The 23,472-nt window shown below is 45.4% G+C and overlaps 1 protein-coding gene across 1 annotated transcript in view; it reads right to left on the bottom strand.

The window, feature by feature from the left end:
• Positions 1–23,472, bottom strand: part of SLC22A18 (solute carrier family 22 member 18) — a 72,465-nt gene that overhangs the window by 48,598 nt on the left and 395 nt on the right. Inside the window, exons 2-7 of the mRNA XM_019285232.3 lie at positions 23,136–23,248; positions 22,378–22,475; positions 10,724–21,877; positions 9,241–9,338; positions 7,081–7,226; positions 5,808–5,940 (exon numbers count right to left, since the gene is read on the bottom strand). Coding sequence (XP_019140777.1) covers positions 5,808–5,940; positions 7,081–7,226; positions 9,241–9,338; positions 10,724–10,897 — 551 coding nt within the window. The 5' untranslated portion in view covers positions 10,898–21,877; positions 22,378–22,475; positions 23,136–23,248. The remainder of the gene's footprint in view (positions 1–5,807; positions 5,941–7,080; positions 7,227–9,240; positions 9,339–10,723; positions 21,878–22,377; positions 22,476–23,135; positions 23,249–23,472) is intronic.

Genomic DNA, 23,472 nt, shown 5'->3' with positions numbered 1-23,472 from the left:
GCAGAGCTGACTCCACAAACACACACGCTTTTGATTGTGATCTGGCAACCACGCACACAAACCAGGGTTTCGCTCACCCACCGCCCCCTCACTTTCTGACTCCAGGCATGGGGTGGCAAGGCAGGGCAGCCTCCCCCAGTGCACAGGCATGATGAAAGCTGGAAAAGGCAGCAGGGAAATTTCCTTAGCTACCCTGGAGATATCCTTCCCCCTCTGCCTTTTATTTTCTATCTGCCTGTTTGCTTGGGTAACTGCTGTCAGTCCATGGAGGGACACCAGGCAAATCCTGCCAGGAGTCCCTCTTCCCATGGCTCTGGTGCAAGCCAATTCCCAGCAGCCTCCAAACCTCAGCTCTCTGTAAGCAGCACAAGCCAGTCACAGGAGGAAGCTCTGGATACTTTTTTTTTTTCTAAAATATCTTTTCACCATAGTTACTTTGGGAAAATGAAGCAGCTAGCCCCTAAAGGTAGAGATGCCAGGAGGAAGGAGGGTGCTTTGAGGAGAAGGGGCAGGTGGCCATCCCGTGTGAGCCAGCACAGTCACACTCTGAGCCCTCCCACCAAAATCCCTGCAGAAGGATACGTGGGAATGAGGGTTTTGAAGGAAAATGGAGAGTACAACTGATAAGGCTGAGGAAGGGGCTGCCAACAGGCCCCCCACTAGCTCAACCCAAGCCTAGCCCTCCTCAGCCACACCCCATAGCCTTGAGGGCAGCCACAAGGCACGGGCTCTCCCTCCCACGAGCTGCTGGCTCCTGTCCTAAATCCCACTCTTCCTCCCTTGGGAAAGGGCCCCACCTACGGGTGAAGGACCACGGAGGAGCTCTTGGCCCCATCATCACCTCCCTCCACTGGAGTTCAGACCAGGGGTTGTAGGGAGAGCACAGAAGAACCAGGTTTGCTGAAGATGGGCTAAGGGGGAAAAAGGGCACCTTTGCAGTGGTGGTATCATCTCCCAGCGGGTACATAGCAGAAAGCCAGGGGACCCAAACCGAAAAATCGGTGGCCTAGATGCAGGAGGCAGGTTAGAGACTTGCAGGAAGGAAGAGCTGGGAAAGAGCTTAGTGCAGACCTATCTGTTATATGAATGCAGCACAGATAGAAAACTACTCAGGGCCTGCATCCTGGTGACTTCTGGTAAGTTCACAATCCAGCATCAAACTCCAGGACGCCGACCACAGGTACAATGTGCTGATAGCCAGAAATAATGTTCTGGGACTTGGGCGTCAAGCAAGAAAAAGCTTAGGAAGCAGACTGTACCCTGAGCCACTTCAGAACAGCTTCATGAGGAGGAGGTAAACGATGCTGCAGAAGCACCTGTACCTCTCTGCCAACAACAGAGACTGAACATCAAATTTAGATGTAGCTATCTCCACTGTAGATGTCTAAGATTAGGTGAACTCCACCCAAACTGCGCTGAGGCATTTCTTAGGTTCAAGAATAGGTTAAACAAGTCATCAGAACGAGAAAACTCTGGTGCTAGGAATAGACGACAGAAGCCCTAGACCTGACTTCTGAACCAGCAAGTTGTTGAGGGATGATATGCATGATCCTCTATCACAGACTTTACAGATAAACTTTGGGGCCATGGCTTCCAAATTAAGATACCGGCCATACAGAGTAAGTGATAAGAAAAACCCTTTAGATTCTGTCTTGTTTTTTCAGAGAAGGCCACAACTGAGGCCCTCTGCACCTTCCCCAAACCATCAGCTCCTTGAAAAAACCAGCCCATTTGCACTTCTGTCCCCAGTTCTCCCAGGGCACCACAGAGCTCAACCAGCAGTGACAGGCCATGCTGCAGAACACGGATGACTTGCTAGCAAGCAGACTCCATCTCTCTTTCTCCCAAGTGCCTTGATACAAAGGACAAAGCAATGCCTGTACAAGCGTCACCAGTCCTTGATGCTTGGCTGATCAGCATCATCCCAGGCAGAGAAACATCACAGTTTTTGCTGGAAGGGAGCAGGAGCAGCTCCCAGAAGCAGAATGCCCTGCTTTGTCCCGAAAGGGAGCACAGCCCTCTCACCCTTTGCCATGCTCCCACCCGCCTTCCCAGCTCCCAACCTTCAGTCCTTTCAACACCCACAGTTTTTCCACTCTGCCATGAAGCGATGAGAAATTCCCGGCCAGAGGACATTGTTCAAATGGGTTTTTAAAAAAATAAAATGCAATTCCCTACTCCAGGCAAACAAGTTCCTTCTTTTCCCCATGAGGAAGAAGGATAGTAGCACAGCCGGGGGAAAAAAAAAATCCCAGCAAACTATCCCCAAAGCCTGCTGTAATCAAAAGAATAATTGCTCCAAGAGATTTAAGCCTACAGCTGAGTCACTAAAATGAAGAAACATCTCCGTGTCCATAGAAAGCAAACAATTCCTGGGTCATGCAGCAGAGATTCTCTACAACCTTGTTAGAAGGAAAGCAAAAAGCAGCCAAATGCAATTAATCATAGTCCCAGAAGAAAGGATGAAATCTCTGTAATTAGCTACCTAGACTCATCTTTCCACCTGAAAACTAATCCAGCTGCCTTCTTTCACCTTTCACCCACAGGGCTGCCACTAAAGTCTGCTGCAAATACCAAATCACCTCTCTCCAGGGGTGCACCCACCTGCAGCAAGTGGCCCCACAATGGCTTTGCAGAAAATGTACGGGGAGGGAGAACCTCTGCAGAGTGCAAACAGAACTCCTTTTCTCAGTCACCCTTTGTGGATGAGCTGTTAGGGAGTTTGCACTCTCCAAGAACCTGTGTAGACCTCAGCTGAACTACAGGAGTTCTTTTCAAGATAGGTATTTTATATCCACAATCCTGACCCAACTGATCAATTACCAGAAAACATCAATTAAAAAAAAAAAAAAAAAAAAGGCATACAAACATGAAAACACTTTCCAAATGGTTAAGATTACAACTGCTTGTGTTAATAAATTGGCTTATACCTCACCCTCAGGTGGTGAAATTTGCCTGACCATTAAAGTTTTGGAAAACACGGGGGGAAAACGTAGCACTTTAGAGAGAAGAAGAGGAAGGGCTGGAGCTGGCGGTTACAGCTTAACAGCAGAGGTCAGGATCTAACATCCAAAAAATCCTATGCAAATCAGAACAGGACATTCAACTTCCCCAGGGCTCCCTTAATAAGTAAGGGTTGACAAATATTATTCCAACAATGAAAACAAGAACAGACCAGCTCTTTAGGTCAAATACATCAATGGTAAATACAATACAGAAGAATAATACCAAAATTACATCAGCTGAGCAACTGAGACTGATTTCTACTCCCTCTCTTGTATACAAAGCACTGCTAACATACGAATAACGCTGCCAACAACAGACAGGGAACGCTGGCCAGCTTTGTGGTGAGGGAAAGCAAAGAACACAGAGTGGACAGAAATCTCCAGCTTTGCTCTTCCATGATACAGCAGAACCGCTTCTGTTCAATGGAAGGTGATTGGGTCATTCTTCTGGGGAAGAAAAAACATGGAAGTGATTACGCAGCTCTAAGTACAGCTGGAGCCTTCCTGTACAAATGTGGGAAACAGGGAGGGAGGATTAACATCCAGGCTGTGGGATACAGCAGCAAGGCCAAGGAGCCTCGGGCGTGTCCATAATGCAACACCCACTCCTTTCCCTCCAGGTCGGTGCCGCAGACACAGCCAGAGGCGATGGCGATGCTCTGGGGGCTGTTTGGTGGCACAGAGCTTTTGTCAGCTCAGTTCCTGCTCTCCACCGATATCAGCCAAAACACTAAAGCCAGGTGGGTTGTTCCTCTAATCTTTCCACTGAAATCGGGCAGAGGAGCTAAGCACAGTGGGGTTTGGCTACAGCAAAGGTCGCTACCAAACACCAGAGCGGCTTTCTCAGCCTGAAGCTACTGTATCAACCCTCTCTGTGCATCAGGGTGCTCAGGCGGGCCCTGCCAGCACGGTAGAGCTCGTCCCTTGCTAATAGAAACGTCTATCGTCCTTCCAGGGGGATGCACAGATCCTCACGGAATGAAACAGATGCTGCTGGCGGGCAGGCTGCTTTCCCCAGTCCTGCCGTAGGTAGGACTGAAGAGCAGCCCCAAATCCACTGCGACGGGCTGCTCGGCTGCCAGGCAGGAACAGCGAGCCGGAGCTGCCCTCCGCAGGATGCAAAGGAAACAACCCCCTGCATGGGAAAGCAAAGAGTTAGGTCGTTTTCCACCTGCAGCTGCCTTACTTTCCCACAATTACGGACAAGGTTCACTTTTCTCTGCGTTACGCTGCAGGCACAAAGTTTAAGGTCCAGAAGCTTTCAAAGGGAGTGGGGAGTCTGGGAGCCTCCTGTTGTCTGACAGCACCAAGCCCTAACACCCAAAAGCTAGGCTGCCTTCAAGTAAATGCCTCTGACTAATTAAATGAAACAGGAGATTGCCTCCCAATGCCGGTTTTCTATAAACCTGTGACTGATGCACACGCTGAAACTGAAACCCCATAAATTTTTGCTAGATAACAATGCTGCTTCTATGTTGATGTTTAAATATGGGCATATAACCAAAGCTGAGAACTGAGGTAACCTTTACTTTCAGTTAACACATAAAAGTCTACAATCACTGTATTTGATTAAAAAATAATACGTATTAAAACCTGCACTCAGCCAGCAACGTCTACAAATACTTTTAAATGCTGATCAGTTAATGTTATGTATGCCTCCAATTTTAATTTTATGTAACCATGTAACTACAAAATGAATCTTCCTGGCCAGCCTTGTGTCACTTGTCCAACACAGCCAAGGTACAGCAGCCAACAGGTTTCAGGGCTGCTCCCTAAGGCTGCAAGGTTAAAGTGTTCTACTCCATTAACCTATGAAAGGATTTCACACACAAAATAGCATTGTTGCAGCACCAGAATGCACAATGGGGTTTAGAGAGCAACACATGGCACCCCACATCATAATCCAGCGTGCCCTGTGCAAAACACCCAGGGGATCAGGGTCACCATACACAGTCCACAGAGCTTATGGTACTAGGACAAGGATGAGAGGGATTTTTACCCTCTATCCTATTCTGTAGAGTTATTTTAACCTGAATCTGCAGAAGCAAGTATCCATAATAAAAAGAAGTAGAGCAAAACAAAAGTTTGAAAGTTCACAAGGGATTTTTTTCCCCCACCAGAGCACTGCTGGGGAATCCTCCAAGGAGATTACACCCACATGCACTTCACTGCCTGCAAAATTCTCTGGCACACCGTACCTTTTGAGCATTTCTTTGCTATTGCACATTATAAGAGAAGGTAGCAGCCTGCTATGATGTGCCAGGCTGTGGAAGGGTAACATGGAATTGTCAGGTGTGTGCTTCATCTTGCTGTGACAGGGCTAGACCTCTTCACTCTCTTCCCCCACTGTCCCCAAGCTTGCCTTCTTGTATCCCAAGATCTTGCCCTATACTGAGCATCCCCCAAGGACTCAATTTTCTCCACAAGCTTCACAGTGCTCCTGATTTCCATTTCTCAGCTGTACAACACCATTTCTTAAAAGCAGGCTATGCCCTGTGTGCTGCTTTTCACCACACTCCGCTCCGAAGATAAGACATTCAGGAGAAGGACAGAATCCACCTCTCAATTCAGCTTGTTTTAAAATATATTTAAATAGGAGAAGGTGAGATTTTCAACAAGATCTCCTTGAAAACAGTGGGAGCATTCTTTGTAGCAGCATGGAAAGGAAAATTTTGAGTTCTGGTATGGTCCTCTACTGCCACCAGGAGTAAGATACCAAAAGCTGTAGGGCAGCAAAATATCTCTTACCCAGCTCCCTCAATGGTTGCAACAAAATCAATACCAAACAGGTGAGCCACTCACCCGAGTTTGGTGGAGAGAACACCTCCCAGGGCAGAACCAGCAATGATGCCCACTCCAAAGCAAAGGCCCAGCTTCCCCAAAGCACCAGCACGCTGGGAAGGAGTGGTCATATCTGTAATAACCTTCTGAGCACCTGCAGGGGGGAAAAAATATCCCTTAAAAGAAGCTTGCCACGGGGTCTGAGCAGATGCTCCAGCAGTTCCTATGGCTTTATTGCTAAGCCATTAAGAGCTTTTTGTTGTTGTTGTTTTTTGGGGGTTTCTTTCCCCAATTAAAACTTTTCTGGGTTGGTTTCTGGCCACAGACAGTTTCCCCAGCTCATAATTTTCATACTCTGCATGGAAGAGAACCTCTAAACAATGGCCCTCCCCTCTGGAAGCTCCACAGTCCATCAGTTTTGAACATAACAGCCTGATCAGCAGAGATTATCAGCTACACTGGGACACTCCATCAGTTTAATGTGGAGACACAAATCCCTTTGGGAGTACCTGGTGGTGGTGGCGTGGGGGAGAGTTACAGAGACCAGGTTTCTGTTGGACTCGATGATCTTAAAGGTCTTTTCCAACCCAATCATTCTATACAGATCTTTATGCCACAGAAAGAGTGCCTGCCACAAAATGGTCCTTTCAATCCCAGGGCACATGCTCATGCACATCACTGAGTGGAATTGGTTCAGCCCATCAGTCATGAGAAACAGAACCATTCAAACCACTCAAGTAAACCACTTCAGAAGTGGCAAGAAGCATTATTGAGTCCTCTTGCATGAGTTACATGGACTTCTAGTAGCTGAAGTTTATGTCTTTTACATGAAATATATAGGAAAACAGAACCAGCCAAAACAGAACAGCTTAGTGGGTAATGGAAGGTATTTTTGTAATAATGTTTTACCTTTTACCAGTATGCTCATTTTACCAGGAGAAAGGGAAAAGCTTTCCTGTAAAAAAAGCTTTCCTGAAGGCATCTGAGAAGTCTGGGATAACACTGCTGTCAGCAAGTGACTTTTACCCATGTCTGGATGGTCAAGGCCAAACAATTTCCTCAAGATTATATAGGAAGATGGGCCTGGAACTACAGACTACTAAGCACTGCTTTCCATAGCCAATCCACCTGCTGCTTCATGTTCCCACCATCTAATCCCTGAGGACCAGTACCCTGAGATCTCCTGCCTTCCTTCATGCTGTTGAACTGTTGACTTCCACTAAAACAAGCAAGAAGCGGGGGAATCAGGCAGTAAAAGCAATTTGGAAAGCTACTCATCCCTGACTGACCTTACCTGGGATCCCATGCATGAACACTCCTGGCAGCCTGGAGAGGAAGAGGAGGGGGATGCTGGTGGAGAGGGACATAAGCAGGAAGAAGACACTTCCAGATGCACAGGAGAGGATTAAGGCTGCTCGGGCACCAAATTGATCTGCAAACCTGGTACAGAAATGGCACAAGGTTGTCGTGTTTCTGTTTAGGTTTAAAAAAACCCCAAAGACTTCATAATAGTGTATCAGTTTTGCTTCTATTTAAGGGGAAAAAACAACACCACATCTAAACAGACTAACAAACAACAACAAACCCCCCAAGCCCCAAAACACAAACAAGCAAAAAGCCCAGCTGGATCAGGTTTTGACCCAGCTCCAACTCTTTGCTGTAATTCAAGTCCAAGATGCTTAAAAAGCTGAAGTTGGACAAAGTCTGAGAGTGCCACAGAAAGGGCTCTGAGCAACAGGGGCTAAGATGGCCATAAAACAGGCCTTAGATAGAGTTTCTCAGGGTAATTCCTCCTTCCTTCACTTGACTGAAGCTACGTATTACAGCTAGCAGAGGAACATTACCTTGCATAGCAATTAGTTGTGCTTACACTAAGAGGAACAGCTCCCTAAAAATGCCATGTTTGCTCTACAAACAGAGCTAAGCTTAAGTAATTAAAAGGTTTTGTGTTGAGGGAGAGGTACAGGTCAAAACTTTGCTGTTTACATGTAAGCCAGGGAAGTTTACATTTGCTGTTTATAACCTAAAGACCACAAATCATTACATTGTTGGTGTGGGAATTTTTTTTTTTTTTTTGTTATTTAAGGGTAAAGACAGTGCTTTATGTTCTCATGTCGGTTTAGCAGCATCAAGCAAGAACCCAAACGACTGAGCTAAGCAACACATTCTCTCCAATTCCCCTTTCTTCCTATTTTCTATTTAATTTACCCTTACACTGATATCAAAGCAGTCTCATGTCTAGAAAAATCCTTTTTATCTCAAACCTACACTGCAAATTTTGGCTTTAATCTGGCAATAGACACCTTCAGTCCCAGACAGATTCTGGTTTGCCTTTTTCCTTCCCTTCAGCAGTGATTCTGGGTATTAGCGAATGACATGCACAGAGGAGAACCAGATTGCAGGTGGCACCAGATCCAGGACAGAAATACTACTCTAGGTTTGTGTATTAATAGAAAAAGCATTAAAAGTGGGCCCTTTTCACCATCTCCATTTTTAGGAACACATTTTCTTCCAAGCAGTACTGCAGAATTAAATGTTGGTGTTTTTTTTTTTTTTAATTTGTCCAAGGGCTGAGATCAGATGCTCAAAGCACCACACCCCATGTACCAGAGGGTCCTGTAGAGCTCCCAATCTACGTCAGCCAGAAAAGTCAATTCCATGCACAAAAACTGAAGCACACACCAGCTCCCTATCCATTTATTAATTTGTTAATCAGTAGCAAGATTAAGAAGAGAAGTTAGATTTGCTCAGTCTCATTTTAGTTTTCTGTCACTGAATTACACATCTTTTTCAGGGTTTCATTTTTCCTGGTCTTTAGGGATGCATTCTCCCACCACTCAAATTTTTTAGGGCTATTTACATGTCATTAGGAACAGGAAAGTCTGTTCCATGGGGTAAAGAGGCAGAAAACCCTAGTCTTTTCCACTCTTTTCTTATTTTGATAGCTGAGTTTATAGATAATCTTAAAAGATTCTTAGATGTTCTTAAATGTCCATGCAAGTCTAAATTCATATTCAACATGGATGCAGATTCAGCTGAAGAAATGACACAACATTCAATTATTTTCATTGACAGCTCTACTTAACATCAATAAAAACCCTCCTTTTTTTTGGTTTCCCAGTCACAAGACACTTCTAAGGTTACAAATGGCTGTAAAATAGTTGCAGGATTAAGCTGTTAGGACCTGGGCTCTGAGGGTTCTGGTGGTTTAAGCCCATTCCCAGGATATTGTTACACTTAAATGTGTGTCATTAAAATGTAGCTAAGTTAATATAAAGGCTGCTTCTATGCTGCAGTATTTCTAATAATAGCATTTATTTTTCCCTTGCTCATTATGAAATCCTCAAACATTTCAACAGAACCACAATCAAGAACTAAATGATTTTTATGAAAGTGTAAAAATGCCTGGCCTTTTTCAGCTATGTAAAGGGTCATGAGAAACATTCTCACTTACCTTCCAAAAATGTAACCTCCCACGAGCTGGAGGACACCGAAGATTGTCTGGAGGTAGCCAAACCCCACTGAATCCAAACCTAGGCTCTTTGCCAAGTACTAAAAAACAAACAAACAAACCCAAAAACCAAACCCAACAAATAAATTGAAAAGAAGCATGTTATATTTATGAATAAACATATTAATGTCTGTGTGGAGAAGATCACAGCTCCAAACAATGACTTCCGTCAGCTCCCCACCCCTATAGATGAAATCTTCATCAGGCCAGACACTGGTTGGTTAATAAAGACCAAATGTCTCTGTCCCATACCCTGAAGGACAGGGGGATGTGATCAAAACCATCAATTTTGCACCAGGTGACAAGTCTGTATCACCATTTACCTTTGCAGTTCAACACAGCTGCACATATTCAGCAACTGCTAAGGGGGATGAGGGAAGTTTTAAGTGCCTTCCTGCCTCCAGACCCTGCACCTGAAGCAGCCCAAGCATCCTTTGGGAGATGACTATGGAAAAGTCTTGGAGCTGTTGTTTAATCAAGCAAGCCAGAATCAATACAAGATGAGCAAATATTGCCTTTACTGGATGGTACACCCACAGCCTGAGATTGCAAAAAACACTGATGCACACCTTGAAGAGCCACAATACTTTGGAGTTTTTAATTTAAATGCTTTATATTCAAGGGACAGCTATTTCTGATTCATCCTTTTGTTGTGTCATGTTTTTGTTTAGCCTGGAGGTGCAGGGAGACCTTATCTCTGTCTACAACCACCTGAAAGGGATTTGTAGCCAGGTCAGGTCAGTCTCTTCTCACAAGTAACTAGCAATAGGACAAGAGGAAATGACCTCAAGCTGTGCCAGGGATGGTTTAGATTGGATATTGCAAAATGTTTCTGCAGTGAGGGGATTGTCAAGCACTGGAACACAGTGCCCAGGGAAGTGGTGGAATCACCATCACTGGAGGTATCATAAAATGTGTAGATGTGGCACTTAGGGACAGTGTTAGGTTTCTGATTGGACTCAATGATCTTAAGGGTCTTTTCCAACTAAAAGTCCTCACTGATTCTATAAAATCAGACAGAAGAGTCCAGTAAGTGAGAAGCAATGAATCCCACTGAGCTGGTTAATTACACACTCAGAAAAACCCACCTTTGATCTGAAACCTCTGCTTCCTGATAGCTGCTGGTTGGGTCACTCTCACAGTCCAAGCAAGAAGACACAAATTATATCAGCTTCACCCAGAGCCCTCAGGCCAGGAAAGGGCTCTTGGTGCTACTACAGCCCATGTAATAAAGCAGCTTTTAAGGCCTGGGTGTACCCTGGAGAGAGACACAGCCTGCCTGCTCGGTAAGGATACCGAGTATTCCTTTCCGCTTCAAGAATACCATTCCTCTTTCCTGCTAGAAGCTATCTTCTGACTTTGCTGGAAAACTACAGAGCCTGGCATTGAAGGAGATGTGCTGTGAAGCAAGAGAACCCATACTCACAGGCATGACTCCCATCTGCATGAAGAGAAAGGTCAGGTCTAGGGCTGCAATCACATAGGCAACACGGATCACTTGTCCCCTCTTGGCCTCTCCTAAGTAGCCACTCTTCCCCAGGGTCTCATTCCTCGTTCCTGAGGCTTCTTCCTCACCTTCAGAGCTGGTTTTTGCATTCATAATGCTCACAGCACAATGACTTGTTGTAGGACAGGCTGGGAAACGACACGAAGGCACTTCCTAGCTGAGAATGTGAAGCGTAGATAAGGCGCAGGAGTTGTGTGCACAGTTCAAAGCTTACAGTGTGAAAGGTGCTGAGCCAGCATGCCGTGGATTTAATGTTTCTTTCTGTCTTTTCTCCTCTTCCCTTTGCTTACTTGCTAGGCAGGATCAAAAATAACCATGCATCAAACCACAGATCTGGTTCTTCAGCCTTGTCCCAGGTGGGCTCACTGCCCCAAGCACCATCACAACAAAGATCAGCTGGAGTGTCCCAGGGAAGTGAAAGTGAACATTGCCCCAAACAAGAGCACGTGATAAGCTCTTCAACTCTTTTAACTGTTTCACTTCCTTCACTTCTATTGCCTCTGGTGGCTCAGGAGAGATGACTGTTTTAATTCTTTATTAAAGGCACTTTGCTTTTACTTTTGGAGGTTGCAAGTGAAGCTTACAGCAGAACAGCTATTTCCAATTCCAGAAGGTTTATACAGATCCCAGAACAAACACAAGTCTTATATGCAGTCAGACCCCCTCTCACCAACACCTTTACTTGAGCCATTTTCCATCCTTTACCAGGTGCTGCAAATTTATAGTAATTCTGAGCTAGCAAATGTTCACATGTGACTCCACTCAGACTACAGATTACCAGCCAAGGTCAAAACATTAAAAAAAAAAAAAAGGTATTAAATCCACACAAATCATGAGGCTGACTGCCGACTGGGGAGTGAAATAAATAAGACTTATTTGGCCTTTGGGAGTTTTGTTATTTGCTTGCTTGTTTACTTAGGGTTTTATTTGTTAGTCTGCTTGCTTGTTTGCTTGGGGGTTTATTTGTTTGTTTTCTCACTCGTTGAAGCCTGGAAGTCTGGTTGAGGATTATCTTTATTTTGAAGAGAAAAAGAAGGCAGAGATTCCAATGCTCTGACTTTGTACAATTATAGAACTTTTGGAAGGAAGGGAACTGGAGATCTCATCCACCCTGCTGCTTGAACACATCAGTTCAACTGTAGCTTTTTCTAGGCAAGCTTTGAAAATCTCCAAGAAAAGAGATTTGCCCCTTCTCTAAGTATCTGGGAAAGAAGTTTTTCCTACTGCCCAATCTGAATTTCTTGCGCTGCAGCTTGACCATGTCATTCAGTTCCCCTAATTTAGTAACACCTCTGCTCAGAAACAGAGTCTTGACTCGCCATGAAGGCTGACACAGACACATCAACACAGAGACACACACAGATGTCTGCTGGCTTGGGTCTGGAGTGGTTGTCAGAGCTCTAGGATTCCAACCAAGCCCGGGGAGAGTGAACTGTAAGATCTCTGGGCACACCTTTTTGCTCAACATATCACCACTGAGCTCTGGGATTTGCTGAAGTCTGCCAGGCTCCACCTCCTGGCAAAGGAAGGAGAAGTCTAAAGGTTAAATCTCTCACAAGGGTTGGGTACCATATCACTGGAGATTGCACAGAAACAACCCTTCACAAACGCAGAGCATGAGTGAAAAAAGCACCTTTAAAAATGACTTTCCTACAGCAATACTGGCACTCAAGCAGATCCAGCTCACAAGATGCCAGAATCTGTATTTGTTACTGAGCAAGGACGATTACCCAGCATGTGTCCCAGCTTAGCAAAGGATCAGTGCTCAACATTTGATTCATCTCAGAGCAAAACAATGGATTCGCCTGCACTTTGAATGTCCTTCACTACAGTACCAATATCATCACTCCCTGGTTTGTGCTGGATAGACACAGTGCACAAATTATCATTGAATAGAAGAGTGAAATTAATGACAGAACTCTGTTTATGGATGTTTCAAAACAACCAAAAAAGAGACTCATACAAATGCAATGTAAAACAGTGCTTACAGGAAACCTTCCTGCCTGGGACTGTTTTGACTGGTGAGTTTGTCTCAGCAGCAACTGAAAACAGATCCCAGCAAGGTGACTGGGGAAGCAACGACTTGCAGATGCAGCCACTCTCCACCAGATAGGAGCCTCGTCCTGCCAGTGCAAACAGCTAGCCAGCCACATGCTCTCCCTTGGATTTGGCTTCTTTTTACTGGCATTGACAAGGGAAGTGGAGTGAAAAACCACAGAGTTTAATTTCCAGCCTCTGGGGCAAAAGGCACAGTTGTGAAAAGCAGGAAGCTAAACTTGGTCCCTGGTGTGGAGAGGTCCGTGGAGAATAAGCTCTGATCGTCAGTTCCTGTACACCCCTGGATGACTCAGCACCCAAGCCTGCACCTTAGCATCCCAGATCAGGCTGCAAGTAAGGAAGTGCCCTGGGCCCAGCTAGGTGATCCTCTTCTAGCCGTAGTCTCCTCGGGCAGGATAATTTCTCTCCCCATCCCAGCACTTTGACTCACACAGGACAAAGGCAAGAAGGTGGCAGTTTTAAGCCATCTTTGCAAGTCATGAGCCAGGTCATGTCCATGCTGCCCTGGCCCCAAGGATGCAGGGATGAGCTGTATTCTCCAAACCTGGCCAAGATGCTGGCAGCCTCAAAGTATCTCAGTATCCTCTTGCAAGGTCTTCTGCACAGGAACTGGGACTTCCCTGACTTTCAGCACCTGATTTTTAGACTCTTGCCCCATGAATCAGTCAGTCTAAGGGCTGAATGTGGCAGCAGGAGCACTGATGGAAATATAGCCAGTGTGAACGACACAAGGCAGATTCTCCTCCTCCCCTGAGTGAGAAGTCTGACTGAAAATGTCTGCAGGAGCCTAAGTATGATGAAGATTAACCCTGTTCCCAGCTATGCTCTGCTGAACATCACGTTTGCAGCCATGCAGCTCGGGGCCAGCTCATTTATACCTGTAGTGATAATGCACCACTAATGACAGATGGCATAAGCTGGCACTGCCCTTTTATCTAAAGGCTCCTTCTGGCTCAGTTATAGCCTACACCATGGGTAGCACTCAGTCACAGACAAGCCATCTTTGAAACACAAAATTAATTTTGAAACTGGGGAGGAAAGGTTATGAAGAGGAAATGAATTTTCTTGGGTAGGATAAATAAACTTTGAATAGACATATATTTCAGGGAGGCTACCATGAAAACAAGCAAGGAGATAAATATCTTGTGGTAAAATTGCAGATCAGTCCATTAGTTATGCATTAAGCCTGGACACTTATTCTCAGCAATTTTGGAGTATTTATAGTTGCCCTTCCTGGTATATCTTTCCTGAGCCCTATTTATCTGGTGATCTCTGAAAAAAATAGAGCAGGAAACCTGAGAACATCTTTTAAAATCATAAAGGCTCACTGTTTATGTTACTTGGGCAGATTTTTTTTTTTTAAATTACTGGAATGGGAAGCAAGGCTAGCACATGCATAGGGAAGGAAAATCCACCCACATCAATAGCGCAAGTTGAAAATGTTGGTTGGAAAATGATAAACTGGGGGGAAATAAATCTCAAATCCTTCGCTGACCTTGTATTTTTTCAGAGAGGGAGCCTGATATGATCTGGAGGAATACAAGGTCCCCTGGATGGGAGTCTGCAGAGGGTCAAAACAAGCTTTACAGCCTCAAAAGAACCTTGAAGAGGGATGAAAATGCAAATGTATTACCCAGAAACGAGGGGCATCTCTCAGGCCTCAATCCTCTACAAATTTAAACTGGTCGGTCTCTTCAGCTACACAAAAAATCAGTGGGATAAAGCAAATCCTGCTCCAACATAGATCAGTCACAAATCCCTGCCCTTGTGGGTACGCATCCATAGCCATGGCAAGCATGACAGCTGGCTGGGAATGCCAGGGAGGGAATCACTGCCTCTTGTTGCCAGCAAAACCTTCATTTCTCCTTGCAAAGAGAAACAGCACCTCTGTGTGCTGTGTACTGGGGGTGCCAGGAGGGACATGAGGTACGAGATGAATCATTATGAACATACCTCATCTCCCTGCCCAAGAAGCAGCAGAGATAACCCTTCCTCTCTTTGGAAGAGCATTGAGAGGCCACCTCACCAAAAACAGTGAGGCAGGCAGACATTCAGACAAGGAGAGACATAACAGCCCTTCACAGAGACACAGTCCTCAGGGAGCCATTGTCCTGGGGATGTTTCTTAAACTCTGTAATATGAGAAAGGAAATGGAAGAATTATCTCAGAGTGATTCCTCAATAGTGGGAATGCTGAACGGCTGTAATGAGGGAAACTGCTTAACACCAGCCATGGTCGGTGGTAATCATCAAATCTGCAGGATCTGGCCTGATCCCTCTCTTTCCCCGACCCCAAGACCAAGGGAATGGGCCTCATTTGTATTCTGGTGAAAGATTTATACAGTTAAGCAAATAAGAGCATAGATGGCCTGGTATTGCCAAAATTGTATCCCAAGTTTGTTGACTGATTTATTCCTTTGTCTAATTGTGTCCATGAAAAAAGCAGCTCACTAATGAATGGAAAAAGACTTCACATGGCCAGCAAAAAAAACCCAACCAAACCAGCCATGTTTAGTTTAAAAAATAGCACAGTCTTCAGGGATTTTCATAAAAACTGCAGAGACAGTCCAAATTGACAATGAAATCAGATTCCTGGTGGCTGCTGTATTTTTTTGGCTTTTTCTATGTGTGTATTAAATAGCAAAAAGCAATTATTTATAATTCGTTTTTATAAAAATGCTGGTGTATTTATTATGCCTAGCAAATTATTTTGTGAAATGGAAAAGCCTATTGTTCATTCTCTTGGTAAAGCCTTTGTTACTTAGCATATTAAACTGCAAATCACATTTCATCTGAAAGGTCCCTTCCAACACAAAGCATTCTGTGATTCTATGAAATATGGCTGGTTATTATTAACTTTTTAATGGTAAACTCCCAAAGCTCCAACTAATATTGAGGCCCTGTTTGGTGCCCTGTAAACACAAAAAGAGGTTGAGACTCAGAAGAGGGAAAAGTATTAAATCCTCCTTGTCTTGCAGATGGAATTCTAACAGACAGAGGGGTTTAATGACTTCCCTGAAAACAGAGGAAGTCTGTGGAAGAGGCTGGAGTCAGATTCAATCATCCTTTGGTTCCCTTGTTTAACCACAGGGCAGTTTCTTCTAATATTCTGGAAAAATTAAAAGAGAACATTTCTGAATATTGGAATTTGACAACAGAACATGCAGATGAGACAGAGACTGTGTCAATTGTAAAAGAGTTTTGGAAAAATCCTGTGGCCTGAATTCAGGAGAGTTACACCAAAAATAACATGACCAAATAGGAAGAAAAACTCAGTTCTTTGTACCCATCCAGTCTCCTGGGCTCCAGCAGGACCTCACCAGGGCAGGAGTCTCCTGTGCCTGCTCACACTGAGTGCCACCTTGTGTAGGATGATTTCAGCTCAGCCAGAGAACTCACCTCTGGATCATCTCCCTACCCAGAATCTCCCGAGCAAACAGAAACCCCTCAAGTTTCAATGAGCTGTTGCCATGCAGTGCAGAAGGGCTGCTGGGCTGCTTCTCCTTCAAGCAGGGACATCAAAAAACAGCAAATGCCTCCAGTCTGTTATGCCAGAACATTGAAGAATCAGCAAGAATTAGATGACCCTTAGTGAAAGCCCAGGTCTGCTGCATGACCTCGCTGCTGGGCAAATGATTGTCTCCCCCGGACTTGACATTCTTCTTCCACAAGCCACACTTGTTTTAAGGAAGTGTGACCTGTCCATCTGTGTAGGAAACTGTGATGAAGGTCTGGTTATTCCATCAGCTGCTGAGCAGGGTCCAGGCAAAGCTCCACACACTAATAAGCCGTGGTGACAGCGCAGAATCAATGAATGCTTCTGCTGCCTCTGTGGTTGTGTCTTCAGCTTCCTGGCATGTTGGCATGCCCAGTCTTCAGACAACTCGCTGCTGGATAATGGATGGAGCCCTGGGCTCCAAGATACACACAGTGCATTGGGAGTCCAAGGTTCACAGCCAAAGAATATGCTAGAAGTGACAAATCCGGATGCACACACAAATAGAGCCTCATACTTTGCCTGCAACGTGCAATATTTCATTCAGCTGGTATTGCGCAGCCACCTCCTGGAATTGCAGCAATGTCTGGAATGCAAAAGCTGTTTATCATTTAAATAACATTTAGGCCGTTATAATTTATATGAGAATTGTGACTGATTGGGGCTGTATGGAGCTTCTTGTTGTGGTTTGCTGTAGGAATGCTGCAGATTTCCTCTGCACACATTACATTCTGCACACAATGGGAGTCCCAGACATTTTCAGCTAGTCTCAAGCTTCTGCCTTTACCAAAACATTTTCCTGTGTCAGAATCAAACAATTGCCTGATTTATAAATCTCAAGCATTCAGGAGACCACCAGCAACACAATGTAACAAGAATCTCTCTGTCATTCAGCCTTCCAACAAAGCTACACACAGCACAAACAAAACACGGATGTGTATCCAGTGTTCCTGCTAGTGCATGTTTCTGTATAGAGCAACTAGAAAAGGGCAAAGCATGTGTCTGTAAAACCTTGCACATCCCAGATACAGCTTCCCTGCACACAAGGGTAAGACAAATCCTTGCCCAGCCTTGCATGGAACTAACATAGCATGTAGTGGAAAGAGGACAGCTGACCCCATGGCTTCATCCCCTGCATGAGTGGGGGACAAACCTGTGTTGCAGATATTTGCTGCCTATGGCTGGAAGAAACAGAGGTATCCAGGGTCATGCATGGCTGGATTTGTCAGCAGCTTGAAAGTGGTGAAATGTGCAAACATACACAACCCCTGATCTAGCTGGGCTCTAAATGACTTAAAAAGCCTCATCCAAGGTCCTTATTCTTCTCCCCCTAAGCAAAACACCTCATTTCAGATGAAGGCTTGAATGGTCTTGTAAGGTCAGACCAAATCCTGGAGTTCACACTGTTGCAAGTTGGAACAGAGCATGCACCCCTGCCTGTCAGTCAACTGAACCAGGAAAACCAAAGTTTTCAAAGCTCTGGAAGACACCAGTCCCTGAAGGTATCCTCTCTGCCAGCTAGGTGGTCTGCATCCCCTGCATAAGCAATAAAGGCTGTAGCCAGGGCTACTTGGGGAGAACTACTACCATCTTGATTTTAGTTAGGAATACAAGAGCAATGACAGTCCTACAAAAGCTGGGGTTTTTGTTCAAACCACCAAAAGGCTTTGGAGATGCTTCATTGTTTCCTTCTGGCCTGCCCATCCAACCTCTGCTTGAATTTACCTGAGACAAAAAGAAATCAAACCACCTTTGCTGAAAGTGGGAATTCCTCATGGACTCCTTAGCACTGAGATTGTAGGGGGAACCCACTAAAGGCTCTTGAGGGGTATATGATGAATCTTCACAGTGGTTTGGGGAAAATTTTCAAGGTAATTCATCAAAACCAATGTTGAACACTGAATACAACTCTAGCATGGACAGATAGATGAGAGTGGAAAAGTTTAGAAGACACATCCCTATGCTCAACCTACTCTACCATATACTTAAATCCCACTTCAAATATATCTGAAATTTTGCTGTAAGAAGCCAGAATATGCATGGTACCATTCAATTATCTTCTTTCCAATTTCAGCCTCTATAGGCATGGCCTTCCTTCAGAACAAAGGATGAGGATGTGTTTCTAAAATGTTGCAGGTATGTCTGACACAAGAAAACACCAAACCTGCTCAATTGTTCTCTCTTGAAAGCTCATTTCTCATAATAATTCTTCAGAATTATTTTGGAACAACACCAGGACCTGTGAATTAAAATTTATCTCTCTTTGTAAAGAATCAGAGCAAACGTTGCACACTGTTAGGATCCAATCCTGGCATCACGACATGAGTGGCACACACAGATTTTCCCAAGACAAAATCCCTAAGAGCTATTTGTTTTTAAAAATTATTTCAAAATACTTTTAAAGCTTATCCCAAGATGACCACAGGCTCACAACCCAGAAATCAAGGAAGTTCTACAAATTTTTAGATTAGCTCTGTAAAACTGCCCCAGGGAGGGTGCTGGGAAGTAATTCCCTAACTTCCAACCTTGACTGGGTCCTGAAGGCTCCTGTTAAAACTGACACCAATCTACTCAGCAGGTCTACCCAGCCTCTCTCCTCACTAACTTCAAAACAGTAAGGATTTATTCCTTTTATTTATTGCCCAGTACAGCCAGGGGAGTAGTGGGTTATGTTCCTTCTGAGCCTCATCAATCAAGCTGCCAAATTCAGCCATCTCTGCGCAGGTGAAGCAACAACCACCACAAATCCACTGGAGGTGCCCTCAGAAGCTGCAGGATTGCTGGGGCAGGTCAGAGGCAAATCTTGCTTAATGGCTGTGGTGCATGAAAAGAAAAGACTCTAGATTAAATTTGCAGCCTCGTGGTTAAAAAAGAAAAAAAGAAAGAAAGAAAAAAAAAGAGCACCATTCTTCCATCTGCAAAGCAAGTGCATTTGATTTAGAAAGCAATGAGATTCCGTAAACATAACACCTCCAGATACATTTCTTTCCTTCCAGAGCAAACTCACAACCATTTGGCCACTGTCAGCTTAAATGATTTCACCTGGTTTCTATTTTCTCTTTGAATACCAACGATGACCAGCTGACTCACTTTTACTTTGAGAAGTACAAAATCTGGATTACTTGGCTTCAGACTGAAACCCTGACCCCAGTTCACTGGGAATTTTGCCTCTGATTTCCATGCTGCCAGGATTTAACTTTCAAGTCTTTCATCCAGCTCCTCTTCTGCTTTTACTGTTAGGAAAACATTTGTTTCAGATCCACGTGGTCATGACTATGTTTGAGAATGTGTCTCATGGTTCACACTAGAAGAATTTGGTCCATGTAATTTTGAAATGCCTTCACATGCACGCTCACTGGGGGGCAGCGAGATATCTACTATCTTGCACAGCATCAGGGTGTGTCTTTAATTGCACCTTTATGGAATTAAAGTTTAATTGAGAATGAAGTACAAATTCATCTCTTTGTGCCTGATTGTCCTGTCCTAAAGTCTAAAATTCATCCTACTTGAAACAGAACCAGGCACCTGGAGCTCAGTGCCCTACACACTTGTTTTAGCAATAGGTCCTAAAACAAGTTTCAGAGCCACTGCTAAGGGCAACTTTTAAGGCCACAGAATAACTTGATGATTTTTCAACCTGGTCATAGCACAGGAATAAACTTGACTTTCTCCTGGCCTCCACCGTCCACCAAAGGACATTACAACCACATGTAATCAGAGTATTTAGTAACATTTCCAACCATGACCTCAGGAAACAGGTCCTTCCAGCCTCTGTGCAAAACTCAAGATCTGTCTCATTAAGCAATAGCTGTGTCAGTGGGTGTACTGCAAATCATTAGAGAAAGCCTTTAGGCCAGTGTTACCTGTGGTCTTCCACCTCTTCTGCTCTGTTAGGGGACGTGGCAATTGTTTTCTCTTTGGATCTGTGGGATGCTGAAGACTAATGGGATGTGTACTGAGTGCTGTTGTGGATGGCACATACGTATCCCTAGATGCTGCCCCACGTATAACATAGGCTGAGCTCCCAGCAATGAGTCACAGCACCAATTGTTCTGCATTGTATAAACGTGCTTGTGGTGCGCTGCTGGATCCAGGTACAATTAACTCCCCACCTGATTGTGGGCATGGCAGCCCTATTATGGTTAAACTGCTGTAAAATGAATGTGATGGACTTCCCCAAGGGAGCTCATTGAACCACTCCCTCTGCAGCTTCACCACTGGCTGGGCAATGTTTGGTCCACATTCAATGCTTGCAGCAAAATTAATGCTATGATTCTAGCAGAGAGATTATAAGGTGATTGTTTTTCTAGGTTAAGAAAAAAATAAAATTTTAGTGCTGCGTCTTCAGAAAGTTACTACCCTAAAAGCAAATTTAAAGCTGTAGGCGAGAAGATAAATTAATCAAAGAATACAAACAAGAAGCTGAGGGGTGAGGAGGGAGGAAAGATTATCTCATCATGCTGCGTCATTGCAGGATATCTCAACACCCCATCAAAGGGAATGGAGGGAGCAAGCCCTGAGGGAGAGGCAGATAAGAAGAGGGAATCCAGCTTGGGGTGCAAGAGAAGGAACAGCCAGATCCCACAGCACTGTATTACTTTGCCAACCGCTCACGGAGAGGGAACCTGCCGCAGGAAAATGTACAAGAGAAAAAACTCCTGGGACTCCTCAAGACGTGCCAGGCCTCCATGAAGCCAGACAAGTGTCTCAAGGTCTGCATCCTCTACAACTGTATCTGCTTGTCTTGACTGCCAGGATTAGAGCTGCCATTGAGCAAAGTCACTATCTGTCATATTTGAGAAGTGGCAGTTTGGCAAAGTTCCTGGTGACTGAAAAAGGGGAAACAAAATGCTCACTTCTGAAAAGGAGAAAAAGGAATTTGGCTAGAAAGTGTTGGTAACACACCAGTGTTTTGGCTACTGCTGAGCAGCACTGGCACAGCATCAGCGCTGTCCTGGGAGGGGACAAAACCAGGCCACCGACCCAAATTAACCAAAGGGATATTCCATACCTTATGATGTCAGATGCCATTCACAGGGACCTCGACAGGCTGGAGAGGTGGGACTGTGTGAACCTCCTGAAGTTCAACAAGGCTAAGCGCCAGGTCCTGCATGTGTGTCAGGGCAATCCCAAGCACACATTCAGACTGGGCAGAGAACGTATTGAGAGCAGCCCTGGGGAGAAGGACTTGAGGGCATTGGTAGATGAGAAGCTCAGCATGACCTGACCATGTGCTCTTGCAGCCCAAAAGCCAGCAGCATCCTGGGCTGCATCAAGAGCAGCATGGGCAGCAGGTCAAAGGATGGGATTCTGCTGCTCTATTCCACTTCCATGAGACCCCACCTGGAGAGCTGCATCCAGCTCTGGGGCTCCCAAAATAAGGACGTGGACTTGTTGGAGTGAGTCCAGAGGAGGCCCACGAAGATGATCAGAGGGCTGGAGCACTTCTCCTATGGCGACACACTGGGACAGTTAGAACAGCTAGGACCTTAGAACAGCCTTCCAGTACCTAAAAAGGGCCTAAAGGAAAGATAGGAAGGGATTCTTTATAGGGAGTGTAGTGACAGAATGAGGGCTAACGGTTCTAAACCAAAATACCTATTTAGAATAGATATTACGAATAATTTCTTTACTGTGAGGGTGGTGAGGCACTGGCACAGGTTGCCCAGAGAAGTTGTGGATGCCCCATCCCCAGAAATGTTCAAGGCCAGGCTGGATGGGGCTCTGAGCAACCTGGTCTAGTGGAAGGTGTCCCTGCCCATGGCAGGGGGATTGGAACAAGATAATCTTTAATGTCCCTTGCCATGCAAGCCATTCTATGATTCAATGATAGCCAAGTTGATACCTCAACCCTAATTTTTCACAAAGTAAAGTGAGTGTATTCTTCTATTCATAAATCTTGTCAAAGAATCACACAAACTTGGAGCAACTTGAAAAATCTCTAGGGTGGTGGTTATAGCTGTGATGTATTTCCTTACTCTAGAAGCACTGTGCACACCGTATGGATTTAAAATCCGCACCTTTCCATAACCTGGTCCCCCTTGAGCTTCCCGGGGCTGTCTGCAGGCTGGTGGCCCGGAGAGCAGTGTCCCCAGCAAACTATGCCCTGGAGAGATCTCTGTGGGGAAGCAGAGAGCCTGTTACCAAGTACAGCCCAGCCCGGAGCTCCCTTACGCGGTGAAGAGCATCTCAGGCCTCTGGGTCACCCGCAGCCACCCCCGGGGACTGGATGACGGGACAGCACGCCGACAAGCCAGTGGGGCTGCGGGGTGCGGGAAGACAAGGGCTGCCGATGCGGGGAAGGTGGGGCGGCGGCGGGGCGAGGCCGCGCTCCCCGGGGCGAGCGGGGGAGCGGGGCGGGCGAGCGCCCGGCGCTCCGGGTCGGCCGACATTAGAGGGCACCATTGCCCCGCGCATCGCCGCATCCATCCGCGGCCGGACAGGGGCTCCGGCTGGCGGCGAGGGACAGAGAGCTGCGGGACGGGGAGGGACGAGGTGCCGGCACGGCCCCAGCGCTCATCGCCCCGGTCGGCTTTCCGCCAGCGCCGCACGGACTGGGGCGAGTAAAACTTGGATTGGCTACTCTCCCTTCACACTGTTTTTAAGGTCTTCATCGTCAGGATTCTTCAGACACCCTCCACTTCTCGAGTGTGTGTTGCTTTCAAAGTCAGATTTCAAGGCTTTTATAGGGCTTTGGGGAAGTTTTTCATACACTTTAGGTTTTGTTCCCTCTAGGCATGTGCTAGGATCCATATGAAGATGCCTCTGGTGCACTTACCGCTGCTCTCGGGCTTGCTTTTGGACCAGGCGCCTCCCCTCTGCAACAGGCCAGGCCATGAATGATCTGCTTCAGGACTGGTGCTAGACTACCAGCAGTAAAAAACCTGTTTACTTAAGAAACATGAAACCAAAAATAAAACCTGTGTAATGGCCCCTTCACCCCTACCTCCCTCTACATAAAGTAGAAATAACCTATGAAAAGCTACTCCAAAAATAATATTACCATGGATCAAGATGAAAGGTGAGGAGAATGTCAAAACAAGCAAAATGCAAACCTCTCGTTTAATGCAAAGAGTGTCAATGAACAGGACCTGTGAGCGTAGAGCATGACTTTG

Source organism: Corvus cornix, chromosome 5 (assembly GCF_000738735.6).
Source record: "Corvus cornix cornix isolate S_Up_H32 chromosome 5, ASM73873v5, whole genome shotgun sequence".
NCBI lineage: Eukaryota > Metazoa > Chordata > Aves > Passeriformes > Corvidae > Corvus > Corvus cornix.
The sequence above is the reverse complement of the archived record's forward strand: the minus strand, read 5'-3'. Positions and strand labels throughout refer to the sequence as shown.